The sequence below is a fragment of the Magallana gigas genome, chromosome 1 (assembly GCF_963853765.1).
Source record: "Magallana gigas chromosome 1, xbMagGiga1.1, whole genome shotgun sequence".
Taxonomy (NCBI): Eukaryota; Metazoa; Mollusca; class Bivalvia; order Ostreida; family Ostreidae; genus Magallana; species Magallana gigas.
Window position 1 is genome coordinate 52,544,540 of NC_088853.1, and position 21,411 is coordinate 52,565,950.

At 30.9% G+C, this 21,411-nt stretch overlaps 1 protein-coding gene across 2 annotated transcripts in view; it reads right to left on the reverse strand.

Moving 5' to 3' along the window:
* LOC105331041 (receptor-type tyrosine-protein phosphatase alpha) overlaps positions 1–21,411 on the reverse strand; it is a 59,670-nt gene that overhangs the window by 24,647 nt on the left and 13,612 nt on the right. Inside the window, exons 4-12 of one of the 2 annotated variants that reach the window (XM_066070787.1) lie at positions 20,770–20,907; positions 20,486–20,623; positions 19,930–20,061; positions 19,060–19,191; positions 17,453–17,584; positions 17,067–17,204; positions 16,149–16,286; positions 15,037–15,174; positions 14,159–14,299 (exon numbers count right to left, since the gene is read on the reverse strand). In XM_066070787.1, the coding sequence (XP_065926859.1) occupies positions 14,159–14,299; positions 15,037–15,174; positions 16,149–16,286; positions 17,067–17,204; positions 17,453–17,584; positions 19,060–19,191; positions 19,930–20,061; positions 20,486–20,623; positions 20,770–20,907 (1,227 nt within the window). Of the gene's footprint in view, positions 1–217; positions 258–14,158; positions 14,300–15,036; positions 15,175–16,148; positions 16,287–17,066; positions 17,205–17,452; positions 17,585–19,059; positions 19,192–19,929; positions 20,062–20,485; positions 20,624–20,769; positions 20,908–21,411 lie in introns of those variants that run through there. The other variant, XM_066070795.1, reaches the window with a different exon arrangement.

Below are 21,411 nucleotides of genomic sequence, written 5' to 3' on the forward strand. Positions count from 1 at the left end.
AACTTTGATTAATAGAACATGCCTTTACCCAAAACACAAAACAAACACATGCTATTATACTGATATCGTTTTCATCTAAAAGGCTGCAGTTTTATTTATTTTATATAAAATGGGATATTTTAAAACATGTACAAAAAGATAAGATGTACCTTATGAAAAATAAAATTAATGAATGATCAGTGTTAAAAATCTTAGACTATCATCAAATTATACATACATTGACTGAATTATAATTCATTATAATTCCATGTATTTGGATCGGTATACATTCAGGAAGACAGCCTTTGTGAAACAGGAAGCTCTTTTGATAGCACGTTTGATATCTTTATTCACTCAAAATTCTGACGTGAGTAAGTACCACTCACTCATCATTTTACACTTTGAAGAGCTTTGTTTACGATTAAATCATTAATAAATCTTAGCGAATCTTTCTTTTTTTCTTAAGAATGAACAATGTATCCCATCTGCGGAACAAATACGTTAGAATAGAAAAAAAAAAACATTACAAGTACACGCCTTCCATTGTTTTGGATACAATTTATTCTCATAAAGAGGCGTTTTAAGTAGGTTTATATAAGTAAAATTATATTCCCTGAAGTAGGGAGTATGCACATTACATACCGCTCCCGTCTTCGTCTTATTCTTGTTAAGTTATAAAACAAGGCAAGTCCAAATATATGTACACTCTCTACACTCAGACAGATGGTCGATGGATACTTGATCGCAAACCCAAATATATGCTACAGAATTCAGAATTCAGATTCAAACTTTAAATTCGTTGCTGTTTAATCAAGTTCCTGCCTTCATTTGTTTTACATTTGGTAAATATATCTGTTAAGTTCTTTTTCACGCTGATCTGTTCATTTGCTGATTCGTGTTGATAAATGAATAAATGTTTTCAAGTGTCGATTTAGGTCTAAACATGGAATATTCAAAATGTAAATAAAAATATCACCCGATATTTGTTTACAGAGCAGAGAACTGTGAGCTCTGTATCTAGCTTGTAACTCGACGACCTACCCTCAAATTTTGATTGTCTATTTAAAAAAATGCATTTCAAACATAAAAAAAGATAATTACATCGGATACATGTCACTTTAACATGATAATAAGCAAGTATCTAAATTGACAAGTAAGTCTCATTATCGATTAAAAAAAAATACCTGAAATATTTATTCTGTTTGAGTACTTGCCCCCTCTAAAAAATAGATCAATAAAAAACATCATACAGTGTACGTTATTTACGCATTGCAGCACGCCATAAAAAGAAAACAATTTAAGATATGTTGGCATTTCTTCACAGATCCCTGTCATTTGAAACACTGTCTTTTATTAAAGTTTTCATTTTTAGTTTTACGACAGGCTTTTAGCAATGGTTCAAAGAAGTTGTTTTTTGTTGTTGTTGTTTTTTTTACCTTTTAATCAATTGCCTTCATATTATGTTAAAAATAATATTTCAAAATATTTCTGTCATTAAAGCATTACTATTTAGTGAATTATCCACACTGATTCATTAACACTAGACTAAAACATTTCTTGAAATTCAATTAGAAAATTAAGAGTTATTGTTAAAACAACACTAAGTTTTATCAATCTTCGTACAAATGGATGTCCTTAGGCCAACCATAGCAGATCGTGTTTACCTCTTTACAATTTCTTTTTCTTGATTCAACCATATTGTATACGACATTGATATTTTTATAGATCGAAATCGAGTAAAAGGGTTCTCCAGGTTTTTCTAACAGTATCTATCTATAATCTTTATGCTTAATCCTTTTTTTCAGACAAGTAAAGGAATTGAAATAAGATAGCTTGACTTTTAGTCGAAAATGTTAATCAGAACCTATTAATCTATTCTTTCTTGTTTTCGAAATATTTATATCACATTCTAGTCTACGTTTTTTATCAAGGTATACATCATTTTTACATTTTGAGAACAATAAATAAGTTTCCATAATAGTATAGGCCTATATAATACGTACAAAAAACAATAAAAGCAAACACATGCTATTTTAATGACGTCGATTTTTTTCATAATACCTGTTTTATATATTTTTTTATAAACTGAGATATTGTTAAAAAATGTACAAAAAGATAAGACGTAACTAATGAAAAATAAAAATCAATGAATGATAAATGTTTTAAACTTATAACTATCATTAGGCTATAAAAATGTACCTACATTGACTGAATTATCATTCCATGTATATGTAAAAAGTATTTGGGTCGGTATATATTCAGAAAGACAGCCTTTTTGGACCAGGAAGTTTTATCACATCACGTTTAATATCTTCATTCACTCAACAATCTGTCGTGCATGTTGTAAGTACCACTCACTACCACTCACACTCAAAAGAGCGTTAAATACAAATAAATTAGCTTTAGTTTCAAGTGAAGCACAGATTAAAATGATAATTTGGAAAAGATAAAACAACCGGTGATAAAAGTAAACTAAAACTGACGCAAGCTATATCATGCACATTTTTTTTTAGGTTTTTAGGATACTACTTTTTTTTTTTTTTACAAAAGAACAAACATTTTGACCGCGCATCATCTGTCAGTTGTTACAAGTCCTGAAATATATATGTGATATATAATGAATAATTCTTCGCAAATCTTTCTTTTTTCAATGGAATAAGCAACGCATTTTAATCTCAAAATACAAACGCAAATAGGGATGAAACAGGAAGCACATTACATGTACACGCCCTTTAATGCTAGGGATGCATTTATTCTCGTGAGAAGGCGTTTAAATGGAGATGTCGTAAGTCAAAATATATACTTCCTGAAATAGGAGAGGAGCACATTGCCTTATGTGTCTTTCTTCCATCTATTTTAAAGTACTAAGGTTATGTGACTTCTTATCTTACACATTTAGGGTTAACGGTATTCATTCGTCTTTAATGATACATACTAAGGAATGACTAACGGTATGTATATCTATTTACACTCAGACAGATACATGCAGTCGATGAATTATTGATCGCTAATTTAATTATATGTTAGAGACCAATGTAATACTATATGGTTCTTTTTTTAAAGTATTGGACATTTCACAAAATGTACAACATAAATGCACAGCGGGTTTCTCTATTACCGTTCCATTTGTAGAGAACACATCAATGATTAATACACATATGAGAATCTCTAACAAATAAGGCGCTTTGGAACAACTGTAAATGATACATGTGAAGGGCTGCTTAATAATATTAATAGCTTTAGGCGATGCAATTGCTTTGCCTAATGCTAAAAATTATTACATTAATAGTTGGCCTGACTAATGATATATCGCCGCTTATTGAGACAATTGTTTCATTAAGTGTCACGTGCACAGCAGCCCTAACGATTATTGTAACAAGCAGATATCAACACCATCAGCCCGTAATGATACACATTTTTTTTATCATTAAGCGTTACAGTCGAACCATTTATTGATACACAATTGTAAAATTGAACGAAGTTTTTGTATTCTAAAATAACATCATTTCATTTCCCTATCCAATAATTATTATTTGCTCAGGATTCGTGGTATTAATGATTTAACAGACAGACAGACAGCAGTTAGTTGCATATGAGGATAAAAAGCTAGAGTGAAATAAATTAATTAAATACAAATATTTAAATGTATATATAATAGATAGATTTTGTTCCCATAAATAGATGACGTGTTTAAATAAACACACAAAAGGGCTGATGCTAGCAACCAATAACAGCAGCCACTAAACCCGTATATGTAAGCTGCAAATAAGAAATATCATGAAAACACTGCAAGCATTTGAGCAGAAATCACTTTTACAATAACAAGATGGTGAATTCATGAATAAATATCTTTGATGTTTCTCACCTTGGATGAGGATTATTAAGTATATTACAAAAAATCCAAGAAATATTCATTGTTGTTTATGGTTATAAGTTATACTGCTGGCCGTAAGTTTTAAAGGAGATATAATGAACTTGTCAGCAAATAAATCTTCCGCTAGGTGGAAAACTCGCTGAAGTGTTCCATACTTATTGTAAGGCAAATATTTATCACCGAACTGTTTACAGCTTATATTAGATGCCTATTTATACCGTTAAGCGGTGTTGTATCATTAAAGGTTGTTACAGCACTTGACAACTTTATATGTACCTAATCTTTTGAAAATCGCATTACAAGGGCGTTTCTACATATATAAGAAATTTAATAAGTATAAGCTGAAAAAACACAAGACAAATAAAAATAATATTTCTCTATATTAAACACAAATACTCTTTAACATTAATTTAAGATACATTACCTCAGAATATGAAGATTTGTCCGTAGATTTCTCATACTCTGGGATATTTAGCACACATCTCACATATTTGTAACGCGATATTTCCGTTCATGTCAGCTGTTTTAGAGGAAGTTAAACGCAGAAATATGTTTACTCTCATTTTGTATCATTTTTTATCATGTTTATTCTAAAATAATTCTTATTTCTCTTCCTCATCAAAAAGTATCGCAAATACGGAAAAATTGAACTTTTTATGTTTAGAGAGGAAGACAAATATACTATTTAAGAATAGTATACCCTTATGGGGGTCTTTTTGATTTTTGATTTGTTATTGCTAAAAGGATTTATATAAAAGGATATATATAACTTAAATCGTGTTAAATCCTTCAATTTGGTTTTACTATATGTTCGTACATATCGAACACTTACATGTAAAATGACGGGTAATGCTGGCAGAGTTTTATGGTTACAACATATGAAACAATCGTGTAGTTTATAATTTGAAACGTTCAACATTTACATGTAAAACACTTTTTATTATTTTTAATAAATTCATCAAACATATTATTCCATTTAACTGTTAAAGCAGGAAGAGGAAGGGATAACATTGACATTTGTTTTTCTCTGAAAGCTTAATTGTAAAATATTATACGCTGTTTATAAAATGTTTTCCACTGTATGTAAGTACGTTTGTAATGCCACTCACTCACAATAAAGAGCCGTATTCCACTTTTCATTTTGTTTTATAATTTGTCTCAGTATGAAACTTAGATGAAAGTAAAAAGATGGTTATATTGCATGTATAATTTTTGTTGAAGTTTGACTTTGATAATTTTAGAGAGTCGAGAGAACTCGATAGGCATAACACAAAAAAAAATTCTGTTATGCCATAAGTACATCACAAATTAAATAGGATAAATCGCGTTGTTTTGTAGCTTTTTGAAATAGCAAGGACCGAATTTACTTTACGTTAAGTAGGCGAAGTGTACATCAGAATATGCATGTAAAGGAAAACAAAAACATGATTTGAATAATTATGTAATGTATGAATGGTTAAATCTAGTTAAATACAACAAAATAAAATTCTTTACTTATAAAAGCATTAATTAGATTATTTACACGAAGCAGTCGCTACAAAGGTAAAAAATGTAATGTGACGTGTAATGTGTGCTAAATAGTGAAGTTTGACGGATGCCTCATAAGGACACATATTGATCCGTTGAAGTCGATAAAAAAAATTGAACATTAATACCGTAACATCCAGCGCAACAGTTGGTCAAGTACTTGTATATATATTTTAAGAAAAGGGTACATAAATTATATTATGCTCGAAACAATCATCCTACTATCATTAGCTCGTATGCTGTTATCGAGGAGGAAAAAAAAATAGTGAGCTCGAGAATTTAGAAGGTGAATTCCCACCTAAATCCCTTCCTTCAATTGTCGAAAAGAATGTTGATTTTAGACAGCTTTATACAGTGACGGTACATGTATTTGAGGGCGAACCTATGCCCGATTCGGAAGAAAGTTTTGCTAATATCGGTAAAAGTAAATATTTTACTGGCAATATCCATGCAAAACGAAGACATAAAAATCCCACTTCGTTTGTTACACCTGATGGTTTTAGATTCACTGTTATGCCCTTTGGATTTATCAAACGCTGCTGCTACGTTCAGTCGTATGATGCGGGTTTAGTTGAATGATTTAAACAGTACATATTGTTTTGTTAATGTTATATTGATTCATACTGAATTTTCGCATGCTCAAATTAATACGAACGTATTTGTTAGAATGACTCAAATCCGGAACTTGGGTCTAAAACCCTTTACATTGTTTGAACTGTGTAGAACTTTCCACCAAGGACGCGACCATAAATGTTCGCTGACTATCTGCATGGGTAAGGGCAGCGACATCCTCTGCTCTTTGGATAAAGACGAACTAAAGACGACGTCATATTCGACGTGGGTAAGTGACGCATGCGGATGCGTAGCCACACGGTGATGGCTGAGATATGGTCCAGTTACATCTGTTGTGGAATTCAGGCTCTGCGCGTCATTGCTTCCACGCAGGTGTACCACAATGTGCCTTATGCATGTTTGACGATTCCTTATTTGCCATTGATTATCATGCATTTGCTGCGTGTGAACTTGTTGATTATTGCATAACACAACGTACCAAAAGCAATATACTGTCCTGACTAAGAATATGAATTCATACGTTTCGTAAGCCAACTTTCCGCTATTCTGTCTATATTCATGTGGAGGTATTAAAGGGGTTAGCTTTTATGTAAGTATTGTTTTTGTCTGTGTATGTGTGATTTGTGAGCTACTTGCAAGTGTGAATTGTGAGTGTACAGAGACAGATGTTTTTATCAAAGAGTGTTGTTTGTAGTTGCTTTTTCCCCATGCACTGTATATTAAGGTATTTTTAGGGTTCTACTTCTTTTTACTTCAAACTCTGGCTTATAAACTAAATAATTTCTAGACTTTTTAACACATACTGTGACAATTTATTATTTTTATTCCGCTTCATATCAAACTACACGATTTTACTGTGTTAACCTCTTTGTTTTCACTTGCCATCACCTGAATATGTCATTATATTTTGCGACGTAAAAGTGAAATTATATAATCGCGAAAACAACCGGATATACGATAAGCAATTAACTGAACTCGGTAAATCCATTCCTTTTCAGCGACATAAGATGATAAATATTTAACATATAAATACACAAAAACAGTTTGTATTTATATAGGCCGGATATCTCTACACTAATTCGATGTGTTACAGTGCTGCAATCCTGAAAGTTGACAAGGATAGGACAGGATAGGATGTAGGATGCACGATACATGATAGAAATATAAAAATTAAGTAAAAAAATATATTAAAAAAAATCCAAAGTTATTAATTCGCCAACATCTAGAAACCCTGGGGAAGTGAGACAGTTTTATTGGTTTCGCTGGTTATTTCAGAAGGTTTATTCAGAACTTCAGTCAGAAATCGAAACCGTTGACAGAGTTTTTTCCTAGTACATGTACTTCCGAATGTAAAAAAAGAAGACAGTAAAAAAAAAAGGATTTGGGATAATGAGCAAACTGCTGTTGGTTCATTTAAAGAAAAAGTTTTAACTGCACTAGTGTTAAGGTAGCCAGATTTTGAGAAGTCGTCAGCCACATTAGATGCTATAGGTCATAGATGGTTGGCAACACTTTGTACCTATGACTTTGATATAAAATACAGAACTAAAATACACAACAAAGACGCAAATGCTCTCTCCAGAATGCCAATATTCATTGATGCTATATAGTCTGTATGCAACAAAATCAACATTGCTTATATAGACACTTTAGTTGTACCAGACTCTGTAGATTTATTGCAGAATGATTTACAAATGAATATGTGTCAGGATAAAATTACATTGGATTCAACTTCAGCATGGAGATGAGGAAATAAGACCTTGGATAAATAGAGTTCAGTCATGTGAAAAGCCCAAGAGAGACCAGTTTCCTAACAACCCATTGCTTAGAATGTTTGACAGGTTATGTGTTGAAGAGGGAATTGTGTACAGAAAAGTAAGTTCGAATGATCAAGAGGTGAAACAGCTAGTTTTACCGAGGATTCCAGTACCAACAGTGATGAAGTAACTTCATGATGAGATGAGACATCCCGGACGAAAACGTACATTTTTGATTAAAGAGAGATTTAATTGGCAGAATATCTGTAGACAAAGAGAAATAGGTAAGTAACTGTGACAGATGTATCAAAAGGAAAACTCAATCTGATTGAGCACCTCTGGTAAATATCACCATCACCCAACTTTTATAACTTATTTATATTGATTTTTAATCACTCGAACAATCCAAAGGCAGATATAAAAACATCTTAGTAGTAACGGATCACTTTTCTCGTTTTGGACAAGCTAATCCCACCAGAAATCAAACAGCTCGAACAACAGCAGAAGTTTTATTCAATCAATTCATAGTTAATTATGGAATTCCAAAACGCATCTATTCAAGGAACTTTGTAAAATTTTGGGAACAGACAAATCAAAGACAACACCATATCACCCGATGAGAAATGGAATTACAGAAATGTTTTATAGAACATTTTTTAACATGTTAGGAACTTAGGCCCAAAGCCAAAATTAAATTGAAAATAGTAAGTATCAACTTATAATTGTATCAGGCATGAATTGACAGGTCAATCTCAGTATGTTCAGTAGACATCCAAACTTACCCATTGATATAGCTTTTGGATTAGCTGAGGTAAAGACTAGGATACTTCAAACAAAATACATTAAAGATCTTAGAGGAACACTAGTTGAAGCCTACAATTTAGCCTATAAGGTAGCTGAAAAATCCAGACAAAAGTAAAAGGAACAATATGACAGAAATATAGGGGTGCTGTGTTAAAAGTCGGAGATAGAGTCTTAGTAAGAATAGTTCATTTTGAAGTAAAGCATAAATTTGCATAAGAAGAACGGTTACCCTATATCAATATAGCACAGCCGAGGGTTCGAGACAACTCACTTCCTCGAGTACATAGGTGGACCCCTCTCTCCGTTTTCTGTCTCGTCCATTGTCTCGCTAAGTGTTTCATTTATAGTTCCATGAACTTTCATGGTGCAGCACATTTGTTTAAAATTCTATAGCGCTATATTTAGCATAAGAAACATGCTAGGCGTTTAGTTCGAGTTTATTGGCATTGGATTTGGGTGACTTGTAATTCAAATTAACTTTTAGGGAGGCTTACATTAACGTTGTAACTTGGTAAGGATGGTGATAACGGGAAGTTTATATAACTTTATAATTTGTATATACCATTGCGTTCATTAAAAAAGGTATGGTACAAGTACCATAAGAAGTCTTTTTATTTATCTTCAATTTGGAATAAAGTTATTTGTGGTTTTGAAATATACGTATATATTTGAATATCATTATTTAAATAATGAAATATGATATATTGTTTTCAGTAAAGCAAAACAATTAGTGCATGCATTGACCCAATCAATCGCTTATTTTATTTTTACACAACAGATAGTTTATGTTAACGTTTTACAGCGGCGTTGTAATACACTGTCTGAAAAATTGGACACTTCTGTCTTGCACAAGATAATCACACTCCAGTGATTATGCCTAAAATGCAGGGTCTTATTTTTTTTATCAATATTTATTTAGAGCTATAATGAACAATTAGCCTTTGTATTTAATACAAGGCTTGAATCGTTTGCTTCGTAGTGTTATTCTGGTTTTTTATTACCTTTTTTGTCTGTGTGTTTTAATAATGTTTTTAAGGCTTTTACTTGTATGTTTGCAATTTTTTTTTACAGAAACAAACGTAATAATTTCATCATACAAACATTACCTTATAAGATTTAAGCTTTTTAACACGCCGAACAATTTATATATACTGTCGCCAAGTGGTTTTGCGGCTTCAAAATAATAACTTTTAGTATGTTTACACAGCTTTTATTCAGGTTGTTATTTACAAATAAACTTCCAACTGTTCTATATACTTCAAATAAAGGTATAAAAAAAGGATCTGAAATATAAATGAAATGATAAATACACAGGTAACATTATTTTACTCATACTTGCATTTAATGATTTTACTGCGCATTACTTTACTCAATATTTTTTCCTGTATTTACACTTATATTTGCACGTTTTGCTGTATATCACTTTACTACTTCATTACATATACTTTACTTTATACAATCATAAGACTCGTACACGTACTTCACTTTCATATACTTGTGTACTACATAAATACATTTATTTTACGGCAACTATACTTTACTCTGAAATACATACAACATATGTTTACATAACAACAATACACATAATTTTACTTTATACTTAATAGTTTTCATATGAGCAAATATTCATTATCAAACATTACACAAAATACTTCTAAATTACTCACGGAAAATATAAAACAAGGTTATCTGGCCATTTTAGGAATAAATACGGCATTAAATCCGTCTCATTAATATACAAAAAAAAACTTACCCAGAATAGTTGGACTCTGGTCAGTAAAAATTATATGTTACATGAAGAATAAAATGAGGGAGCTGGTTGAAAACGTCCGCTCTCTCCAATTACTTCGCCCAGATTGAATTCTTAAATGCACGGGATTAGAACCTGCCAAGTAAAACCGGCTGAGTGAACTTTTAACTATGAAAAGCAACTCTGACAATAAATTAGTAACATTATAAACGTAGCATAACATGTATGGAGAGTAAGTATGTACGTAAATTGTGACATATACCCCATTACAAGTGGTAACCAATTATATTTTGTATATCAAATTCAGTAGCTCAGTGTATTTTTTTTTCCCTTAAGTCAACTCAAATTTTGTAAAATTCTCGGATGAAAGTTGAAAAACTTTAATATACTTAAATATCATCAATTATTAGAAAAAATTATACATGTCATCACACTTTTTGAAATGTCAGATAAACATGAACATGATCATATTTTAGCATCAGAAATCCGTACTTTTTTTGTTAAAAGTAAAATATTTGAAGGCAGAAACCTGTTTATCTTTTTTAATTTCATTGTCAACTGTGTTAGAAATTTAAAACAACAAAAACATTTCAAAATTAGTTGTTTGGATCAGAAAAGTTACAGCATTTAGACATACAACTGAGAGAAAAGTCAGAAAAGGAGTGATTTCCCTTTAACATAGATAAAATGTATTAAAATAAATTAAAATTTAGGATAAAATTAAGCTGCAAAAATATCTTGAACTTAACAGTATTTCACATTAAATAAATAAAACTATCTTGCACAAATTTTAAAGAAGTAAAAATTTTACAAAAAAGTATGACATCACAGAACACTGGGTCTACTTTAAAAAGGCCAATTATTGTAAAATCGTAAAAATCGAGAAAATATATCAAAAACTGATTTTAATCAAACAATCATTGGTATTTTACCAAAAGTGCGATACGCACGAGGGGAGATACTTTTCGATTCGTTTATCCTGTTTTTCTCTAAGATACATCCAATGTAGCTAAAACAGAATTATAAAAATATTTTTGTGTTTTAATGAATTGTAAAGATCGGAAAAGATAATAGCTAAAATTAAAATAAAAAGAAATTATTTTCGTTACATTTGACATATTTTTCTTGTTTAAAAATATCATCGTGAAAGAATATAAATAAAGATATAACGGTTAGCTATTTTCTCACGTTGAAAATATCAATATATATCATTATGCAAGAAATAGATATATATATATATATATATATATATATATATATATATATATATATATATATATATATGTTACCTTTCTTATAGGTTTTCTGTCAGTAGGCAGCATGGAACTTCCCGGTTCATTTAATAGAAATAAAACCAAACAGACGACATACAGAATGGTGCACTTCATTTGTAGACCGTGGTACAGAGACTGGAAACAGTTGTAATAAACTACATGTAGAATGGTACAAATTAGAATGTTATACATCTTCACTGTTTAAACTCAGCATGCAGATCTATTCAGTTTACTTGCATCATTCAATTTGATTTGAAATTTCAATGATTTGGTTTTCTAACATTGATGAGGTAATTATACTGATGATGTCATTTTATGGCGTCACTAAAAATACTTTTTTTAAGATGAATGTTTTTGAGCCTAAATGAATATAAAAAAAAGCACGTTACTAAATATGGTTTTGTTTTATGGGAACACAAAATAATAAATTCTAAAGAATTATTTTAAAAAATGCCGATATTTCTAAGTTCAGCATATCATTAACTTGTGCATCTTCGCCTTTTTTCAATCTCCTAAGACTTTTTTTAATCAAACGGTATCTGGGAATATATCACCGCTTGTACGAAACATGCAACAGACGATCAACTTAAATTCACCTTACAATCATTCGCATATTCATGTACTTGTAATGCTAGCAAACATTGCTAACGTTGATGACTTACCTTTGCTGACTGTCTAGTATAAAGTCATCTTGTTTTGGAGTCGCGAAGGTTTATTGAAGTCACTTTCAACGAATCTAAGAATCAGTATTGAGTAATCGAAATGGTAGAATATTCTTTCGATATCGGAATGTACCAATGAAAGCAAAATATCTTATATTCACAAAAATCTATAGAACAAAATATTTAGCTCTTATGAAAATAGGAATTTCATTAGATATTTTGAATAATTAATATTATACGATTTGCGTCGAGCAATATTTCGTCCCTTGTGATCTAATATAATCAATGTTGCCCTTACATGTAACCCTAGTCAACATTTGTTTTGTTATATGAAAAAAACAAACCAGAATTCAAGAAAGAGTTTGAAAACGGATCGCCGTAATTTTCTAAGCTCAATATACAATTCATGAATTTAGTTTCGCGCAAAGACTTTTACTAAAATGTTCTCGGCATCAAAAGGCTACTGGTATGCCGTCGTCCGTAGAAATAAAATTACAGATGTTCTACATGATTTTACTTTACAGTTATTCGCTAATCCTTATATCGGTTACGATAGGAAAATGTCGTATCTCGCGTATCGTGTCCTGTCTCTCAAATTTCACTTGGTCACTAATTTTCCTAAAGCATCGTAAAAAACCCCCCAGAAAAATAGAAATTGACCAAAATTGTGACCATGCCCCTTGAACAGTTCCAACCCAACATTCAAAATGCGGGACTTTTGTCGTGTAGAGTTGTAAAGTAACTGTTTTACAGGGGTATAACCAAAGAAAATATTGACCGGTCAATATTTTTCCGACGAGCTAATATTCCGATTATTGACTATTCGTCTATATACATTCACCGGATTTAGTGTCACAAATTCCATCGAAACAGAACGAACTACAATTATCTATACAGTTGAACCCAAACAGGCCTTTGTTACACTTTGTAAATTAACAATCTTTTGTCAAGAACAAGTGTTCAGATACATGTAAACAATGTTAATAGTCGATAAAGTAATAAACAACAGCTGATAATTTTTTAGTTTTGCTTACATGCAGTTTTAGAAAAAAGACAACAATAATCATCATCTTTTATTAATGTGCCTACCATCATTACACAGTGGACCTTGAAGGCCTAAATCACATCCAGTTTGACAGGATCCGTTGACAGGATTGCATTTGGAGGTATTTGCGCAATTACCACATTTCTGCTCGCATTTTTCTCCAAACATATTGTTATCACACTCTGTCAAAGACGGAATAAAACAAAATGTATATGAAAATTACTCGTCATTTCAGTGTACTGTGACACTGGTATTTTTTAATTATCCCCGGAAAACTAATAAAATATTGCAAAAAATTGTTTTGAAATTAGTTTTAAAAATAACTGCATTACATATGATATCAGTTTACCAAATGGTCAATGAGTCAAGATGCCGCAAAAGACTCTCTAGTTAAACATTTTCATTCTACATGCAGTGCATGTGAGCGCTGATATTTAAACTAATTATCGTTTTGAGTTTGGCTTTTAAGAACAAGATCAAGCCATTTGATACAGTTTTTGACAAATCAATTATTCATATTAACCCGATCAGCTATTAGTTATTCAAGTTTTGTGACTTTATAATAACTTGAAAGAAGTGACCAATCATAAAGTTAAGAACACAAACACCCAAAAAAAGCCATATTAGTCAAAATGAGTTTACAGTTTTTTAAAGACAATCTTTAAATTTGTATTACTTTAACGTTGGGTTTGACGAGCAACCAAATACTTAGAGAGACATATATACATGTATGTAATTCAAAAACCGGCGCCGATTTTTTTTATTGGATTAAAGCTATATGTCTGTTCCATTCGTTTAAAAAGAAAATTAACATAACGTCATGAAAAATAAACGATTCAATGATGTCTCATTTGAAGATTTCTTAAAAGAAGTTATTCATAGATACATAAGCAGAGTTTAAAGATTCATGTACTTTTGTTGCAAATTTCACCCTTCCATCCTGCTGCACATCCATCAATACAGTGACCTGTATCTTTTTCACAGATAATCCTGTTTCTGCAGTTAATACTGCAAGTTTTGTTGCAGTTCCTTCCAAATGCACCCGTCGGACAACCTGTAATATTCGATTGAGTCTACATATAAGCGTTTATTTATATCAAAACGTAGAAAAAACCAATTAAGTTTCTATTTTACCCTGGTTTATACTCTTTTAATCAAGGTATACACCAAATTTTGGTATACAACCAAGCTTCTAATCATAAGAATATACATATATTATTTTTTTTTCTTAAAATCTGAGGTGACCAGTTAGCTTAAAATATAAATTTTGACTGACATACAGGGATTTAGCATTAGTATATACTTTATTATTTACTGGAGTAGGCTAATGTATGCATGCTAATGATCTATATAATTTAAATGTAATTTAAATTAGTTTTTCATCTTAAACAGAAAGAATTATCCATAACTAAAGATCTGGCTAACGGGTTTTCACGGCAATATATTTGATACAAAATTTGCCAGATATTACACTTTGCGTTGCACTCTTAAAAAATACTATTTGACAAGCAATGTATGTTTTTTTCTGTACACGTATCGATTGTTGGTTTCGATAACATAAAGACAGACACATACAATATTTAAATATTAATTTTATGTGGATTCAATATTTAAAAGGTTATTGAATTGATGTGAATGCAAACAATATTTTTTTTGTCTATTGTTCTTCAAATGTTATAGTAATTCTCATACAATATTAATATTTCTTTAATTATGTGCGAAAAACATTACCAGTTTTTTCATTCTGGAACACAACGGTCTTGTTATTAAAAAAAAAATAACTACATTTACCCTCCGTGCATTTGATTCCCCTATATCCAACTTCACATCCTTTAATGCAGCTTCCGTTTATATGATGACAGGTATGGTTATCAAAGCAATGGCCGCATGGTGTGCTACAGTTAATACCGAAAAGTCCATCGTCACATTCTTGAAATAAAAACGAGATTGTCTTTTAGTGACAGAGAAAAATTCAATGGACATGACTCTGCGCATCTTTTGTTCATGAAGCCGTAACTGCAAAGATGTTACGTTCTTCTGACCTGTGTTCTATACAACATAAACATATATTAGTTCGGTAATTGTGGTTTTAAAAATGTAATAGGGTAAAATGCTAAAAATGGAGCCCACGTGTTATCGTTTCCTGGTATTATTTAACTATGCATAAAGCCAAACAAAATAAAGTATAATTATCTCATTTATTCCAGGCGACAACGGATTCCACAATATGCCAACCTTTTAGAGAAAAAAATCTATTTTGAAATTATACCCAATCAAACCACGATGATCAAGATCTGGTAAATGATTCCAGACTGTCTGTTTGATGCTAGAACCATTATGACGTCATAATTGATTTGATAAATCTTTTCTCGTATTTTACGGAGTCAAGGAATTATGTAGAAAATAAAACAATATTTTGAAATTCTATATTTAATCACGGGAAAAGTAATATCGGTACCTATATTCAATTTGACATCATTTTAAAGAGACGGTCAATAGCTTGTTTAACGCTGTTTTATGGAGAGACTGTAGGCTTTTAGATATATTTATTAGTCAAAAGTAGACAAAACGCCGAAATTTGTTAAATTCATCCTTCATATGTCTTAGAAAATGGTTGTTTAAAACATAATTTTGTATTGTGTCTACCAATAACTTAAGCCCCGGTTCACCATATGAAACAAAGATATTGTTATGTAGCATCATCAAAAGAATTTATACATTGAATTTCATAAACCTGTAGGCACTTTTCATTTACTAGATCTTGACCTTAATTGACGTAGTAGTGAAACTAAACGAAGAAATAACATCAAACTAATTTAGGTAGATATAAACAGATTCAGCCTCGTTACGTGGATACACTATATTCATATTATCTTAATTAACATGCAAGCAATTGTCATTACTCTTTTTGCAGTTATTTCCTCTGTAGCCTGGTTCACATCTTTCAAAACAAACTCCAGTTTCAAAATGACAGGATTTATTTTTGAAGCAGTGTCCACATCCAGAGCTGCAGTTTACACCAAAGAATCCAGGTTCACATTCTGAAGAAAGGAAAACCGTAGACAATATTACGATTCGTTGTTTATAACTAGTAGGCCTGATTATTATTTTTTTCAATTAAATTGCAAGTTTAAAATTATTACGCATAGCCGATTGTTTAGCTGGACACGCATTTGGCGGTTTTAAGTTTACAAAGTATACCATAATTTTGGCGAATATAATTTGGGTGAATCCAAGTCCCTTTATAATAATTCCACTGTCTTTTTTAATAGCTGAGAAGTTAATGTACCTGCACTTAAACAAAAACCCTGTCACCATCACATTCCGAGGTGGTCAAAAAAATCGTCCGATTCTTGCTTCACACTTTTCAATATGTTCAACAAAACTCATTAAACGTATTTATTATAAGTATTAAAAAGAATATCCTATTAACAATCAAGATTCATTTCACCGGTAGAAAAAACATAAGTCAATGTCAACCCTGTGGATGGGGTTAATTACACAATTCAACAGGGAAAGTGATATGATGCTTAATATACAATTAACTTATAATTTATAGGAATGTTTAATTTGTATTGATTTACATTGATTTATGTTTGTATTAATTATGAGTTATGTCAATCTGTATCTGTAACACCAACTTGTCCTATTTTAATCAAACTCTTCGACTTCAAAACGATATAAAGAGTAAACAGCAGAAGTTACTTAGAAGTACTTAAATTTGGTGTTTTAAATTTTGGTGAATTTTCAAAATTCACTTAAATCGGCCAAAAGTATTTCCCGCTAAAATAACCAGCTATACGGTTATATATTGACTCTACTTTTTAGGCAGTCTTCTCCCATATAGCCTGGTTGACATCCATTCAAACATATTCCAGTTACATGATCACACGTTTTGTATCCATAACAATGACCACAGAATTTGGCACAGTTTTCTCCCAAAAGCCCAACCTCACATTCTGACGAAGAAAAAACCCATAAAAATTTGGAATTTCCCTTCATTTAAAAACAACATATTCAACCTCATTACAATCAACAATTTTTAAGACTCAATCAATTCAAAACAATGTTTCCTTTAATATATTTCATTTTTAAGGATTTTCTCAATTAAAGGTATATTAGAAGGTACAGAGGAACAAATTTTAAGTCCAAATATTATACATAGATGAAATGTATTAACTAACATAAATTCATCAATATTAAGTACCGATTTGACAAAAAGTGCCTTTCCAGCCTGCTTTGCAACCGTTCTCACATGCTCCTGATGTTTTATTACAATCGTTACAGGATTCCTGGCATTTTTGCTTACAGTTTTGACCAAAAAAACCTTCTTGACACTCTGAAAAATACAAAGAAAGCGTACACTTCTACACTAAATCTACTTATATCAATAATCTATAAACAACCAAAATGTTTCGTTTTTATAATGCAAATGATTGTAGTTACGGTATCAATTTCAGTTTATGTTATGATAAAACCTAGTAAATTATGTTTCTGAAAAAAAAATCTAATAACAGTTAAATATATATGTATATTTGCAATAAACGAGTGTACTGATACACAATACAGGCACAGACATGCAGCATCGGTTTATTTTTTGTTTTGCTTTTTAGGGGGGGGGGTGTAATTCTTTTTCTTTATTGGGAGGAATTTTTTTTTTAAAATCTAAAAATTGTTAAAAAGAACAATAAAGGCAAATTCATAAAGCATGACAATCTTAATCCGTGGAACTGGGAGGGGGGGGGGGTTGCGGCTATGAGTTGAGTTTCACAGATGTTTACATATGATTTTCGGGTTTACTATTCATTTTCGTTACATGTGTCTCCATGATAATTTAATCTTATACATTATAAATACGTAAATTTAAGAAAAATGTATAATGCAAAAGAGTGATTGAATTAGGCTCCCTCTGTTAATTTCTCTCCGGTGTAGCGTGCTACGTGCCTGCCATGAACGTGTAAAACCAATCTAAAAGATACTATTTCAACAGCCTGAATCAGATAAATTTCTTAGCATTTTAGGTTAAAGGAGGATTTTCAAGAATTGATGCACTATAAGTAGCTCAGTTTTGTGATGGTAAAAGACAACATTTTCAACACAAAACAATCAATGTAATGTTGATTTGTTTTATATGTTAACCCTTGACTTTCTTAACATTTGCGTCGTCAGCTACACATTAAAACAGCCCTTCAGCATTTACTTGGAAATGAAACGGACATAATGATATAATGAAAATATCAATCAGGATGACCCTTTAAAGGTGCATAAACACAATGCTATTTTTCATCCGATTTTAAATCGACTTGTTCTAGTAATACGATTGGAGTTGTTCGTTCGGGTGGTCATATGGTACAGTTTAACGATCGATTTTATATTATATTATGATTTTTGTACAGTTAAAATCAGTTTAACGAAAGAATTGTCATTAGACATTTTCTGAAAATTAAACGCAATTATATTTTTAATCGACCTTCTGACGTTTGCTCTCGACTTTAAAGTTAGCTGGACATACGGTATGATTTTGGATAAAAGTGATTCAGAGGAGACAATTGAGGGAGATCGGATGAAAAACCTCATCATGTGACCGCACAATTAGGCATTATTAAGCAAACAACATTTTCTCTCTCTCAAATCATTTAATTTATTATCAGCAATGTTTTATCGTTTACGTCCAGCATCTTTAATATACCTATCTTTATTCTTAAAATCATAAACCTGATAAGAAATACACAATTCAAACCACTATTACAATTAAGAAGTAATAAAACTTTTCTTTCCGGAATATTCTCAAACTATAGAAAGTATCAACGGTACCGTTTTGACAATAATTTCCTTCCCATCCTGGTTTACAACCATTGTCACAAACTCCGGACTTTTTATTACAACTGATGCAGGTTTCATTGCATCTGTTCACACAGTTTCGACCAAAAAAGCCATCTGGACATACTACAAAATTCGTTTAAATATAGCAATCACAATGCGATTATATTTTCAATCTATCGACAACCAAACATTCTCGATCTGAAAAAATCAAATGAATCCAACTTTTTATATAAAATAAGGAAGCTAAGGTAATGATTTGTTTTATTACAAAATATGTCTTACAAATAAAGAATCAAGGCCAACACAGTGCAAATTAAGTATTGGTACTTACATATAAAATCAGATAAAATGAATGAATAAAGAAAATTAAATGGATATCCGTTTGATACTTACAACTGAATACGTGTTAAAATTATCATATACTAAGCAGTAAAAGAATTTCTTGAAATAGTTTATAGGTTTTAAGCAGTCTTACCTTTGTCAAAAATATTTTTTTTTTCAATATCAAAACGCAACATAAGTTTTACTTTGTTTTATCATCACTTGAGATATCCGCATTACTTACTACAGTTAACACCTAAAAGCCTTTATCTCCTTTTATTGAGTTAAAAAGAAAAAGATAAACCCGGAAATTAATATTTTCTTTTTGATGTACACCTAAAAGACTTTATTTGAATACGGGTTTGAACCTGGATATTTGAAAACATTTTACCTAACGTATATGTCAACCTTCAATCTTATATCAACGAAAGTGTACAAGAACAACAAGTAACAATCAACATATTACAATTCAAAATCATTTGACTATAACTAACAATCTTTATTGGAATAGGTACAATCCATTGATATTAACAACAATACCCGTTTTACAATTGTCGCCTTTCCATCCTGGATTACAACCGTATTCACAAAATCCTGACTTTTTATTACAGCTATTACAAGTTGCGCTGCACATTTCCAAACAGTTTTGACCAAATTTACCGTCTGGGCATTCTGAAACAAGCACATATGTCTAATAAAAGAGGAAAAAGATAGATAGATAGATAGATAGATAGATAGATAGATAGATAGATAGATAGATAGATAGATAGATAGATAGATAGATAGATAGATAGATGTGATTCTAATATGCGCATCTTGATCTTCAGAGCCCATTATTAACGCGAATGTAAATATATAAAAAAAACATCCTTGCATTTTTGGCACACAGAATAGTCAGACAGATATAGCAGTACCCGCAACATTATTCCTTACAATATTGCTCTTTCCTGTAGTGTATCAATCGTATTGTTTCGCGTAAGCTCACTGTTTTATCCTGCGTTAATTATATCCTATTTTGCGTAAATTCTTTCGTATCTTTTATTTTGTAACTTAAATAACTTTGCGAGTACTGTATATGTTAATTATATGTTGAAACCTGTAATGCATTTTGGCCGCTGGAACCCAGTTGCACATCCTTTCATGCACTTTCCATCGATGTGATTACACGTTTCGTTATTAACGCAATGTCCACATTTGTTTCTACATTTTTGTCCAAATGTGTATATATCACATTCTGAAATACAAAATCAGAAAAAAAATGTATCTCTAAAAAGAAGTTCTCAGTGAATATGAACGTGATTTATTTTAAGACATAGTATGTTTTTAATATACACAAAAAACAACCTATATATAATAAATTCAGATATACGTTTTATGCACCTTTGTTGCATCCATCGCCTTGAAAGCCTTTTTTGCACCCAATTTTACAAAATCCAGTTATGTGATGGCAATGTTTGTTCTTTTTACAATGTCCACATGTCATGCTGCAGTTAACGCCATACGTCTTAAATCTACACTCTGAAATCGAAATTACATACTTTGATTTTGCATATGAACGCCATTCTAGACAAGCACAAATGAAATATTTTGTTATAAATGTTTTAACAGTTTAGTTAAGAAAAACGTGTATAACTGTTACAGAAAATCTTTTTTAAGTCTCACTAGCTATTACATTAACTGCTTTATACATCAAGTAGACACACATATTTACTGATGAGTTAAATAATTCATACATAACATTTTTACTCATATACTTACAAAGATAGCTTATGGACTACCTGCTCATAAACCTTAATCAAACAAATTCAGACTGTCGTAGTTATCAATTAATATAAAACCTAAAGGTTTAACATTAACAATTACTCTTATATTCACATACGAAAAGAACAGGTTATTTTGAGTGTTATCCTTATATATATATATATATATATATATATATATATATATATATATATATATATATATATATATATATATATATATATATATATATATATATATATATAAATATAAATATATATA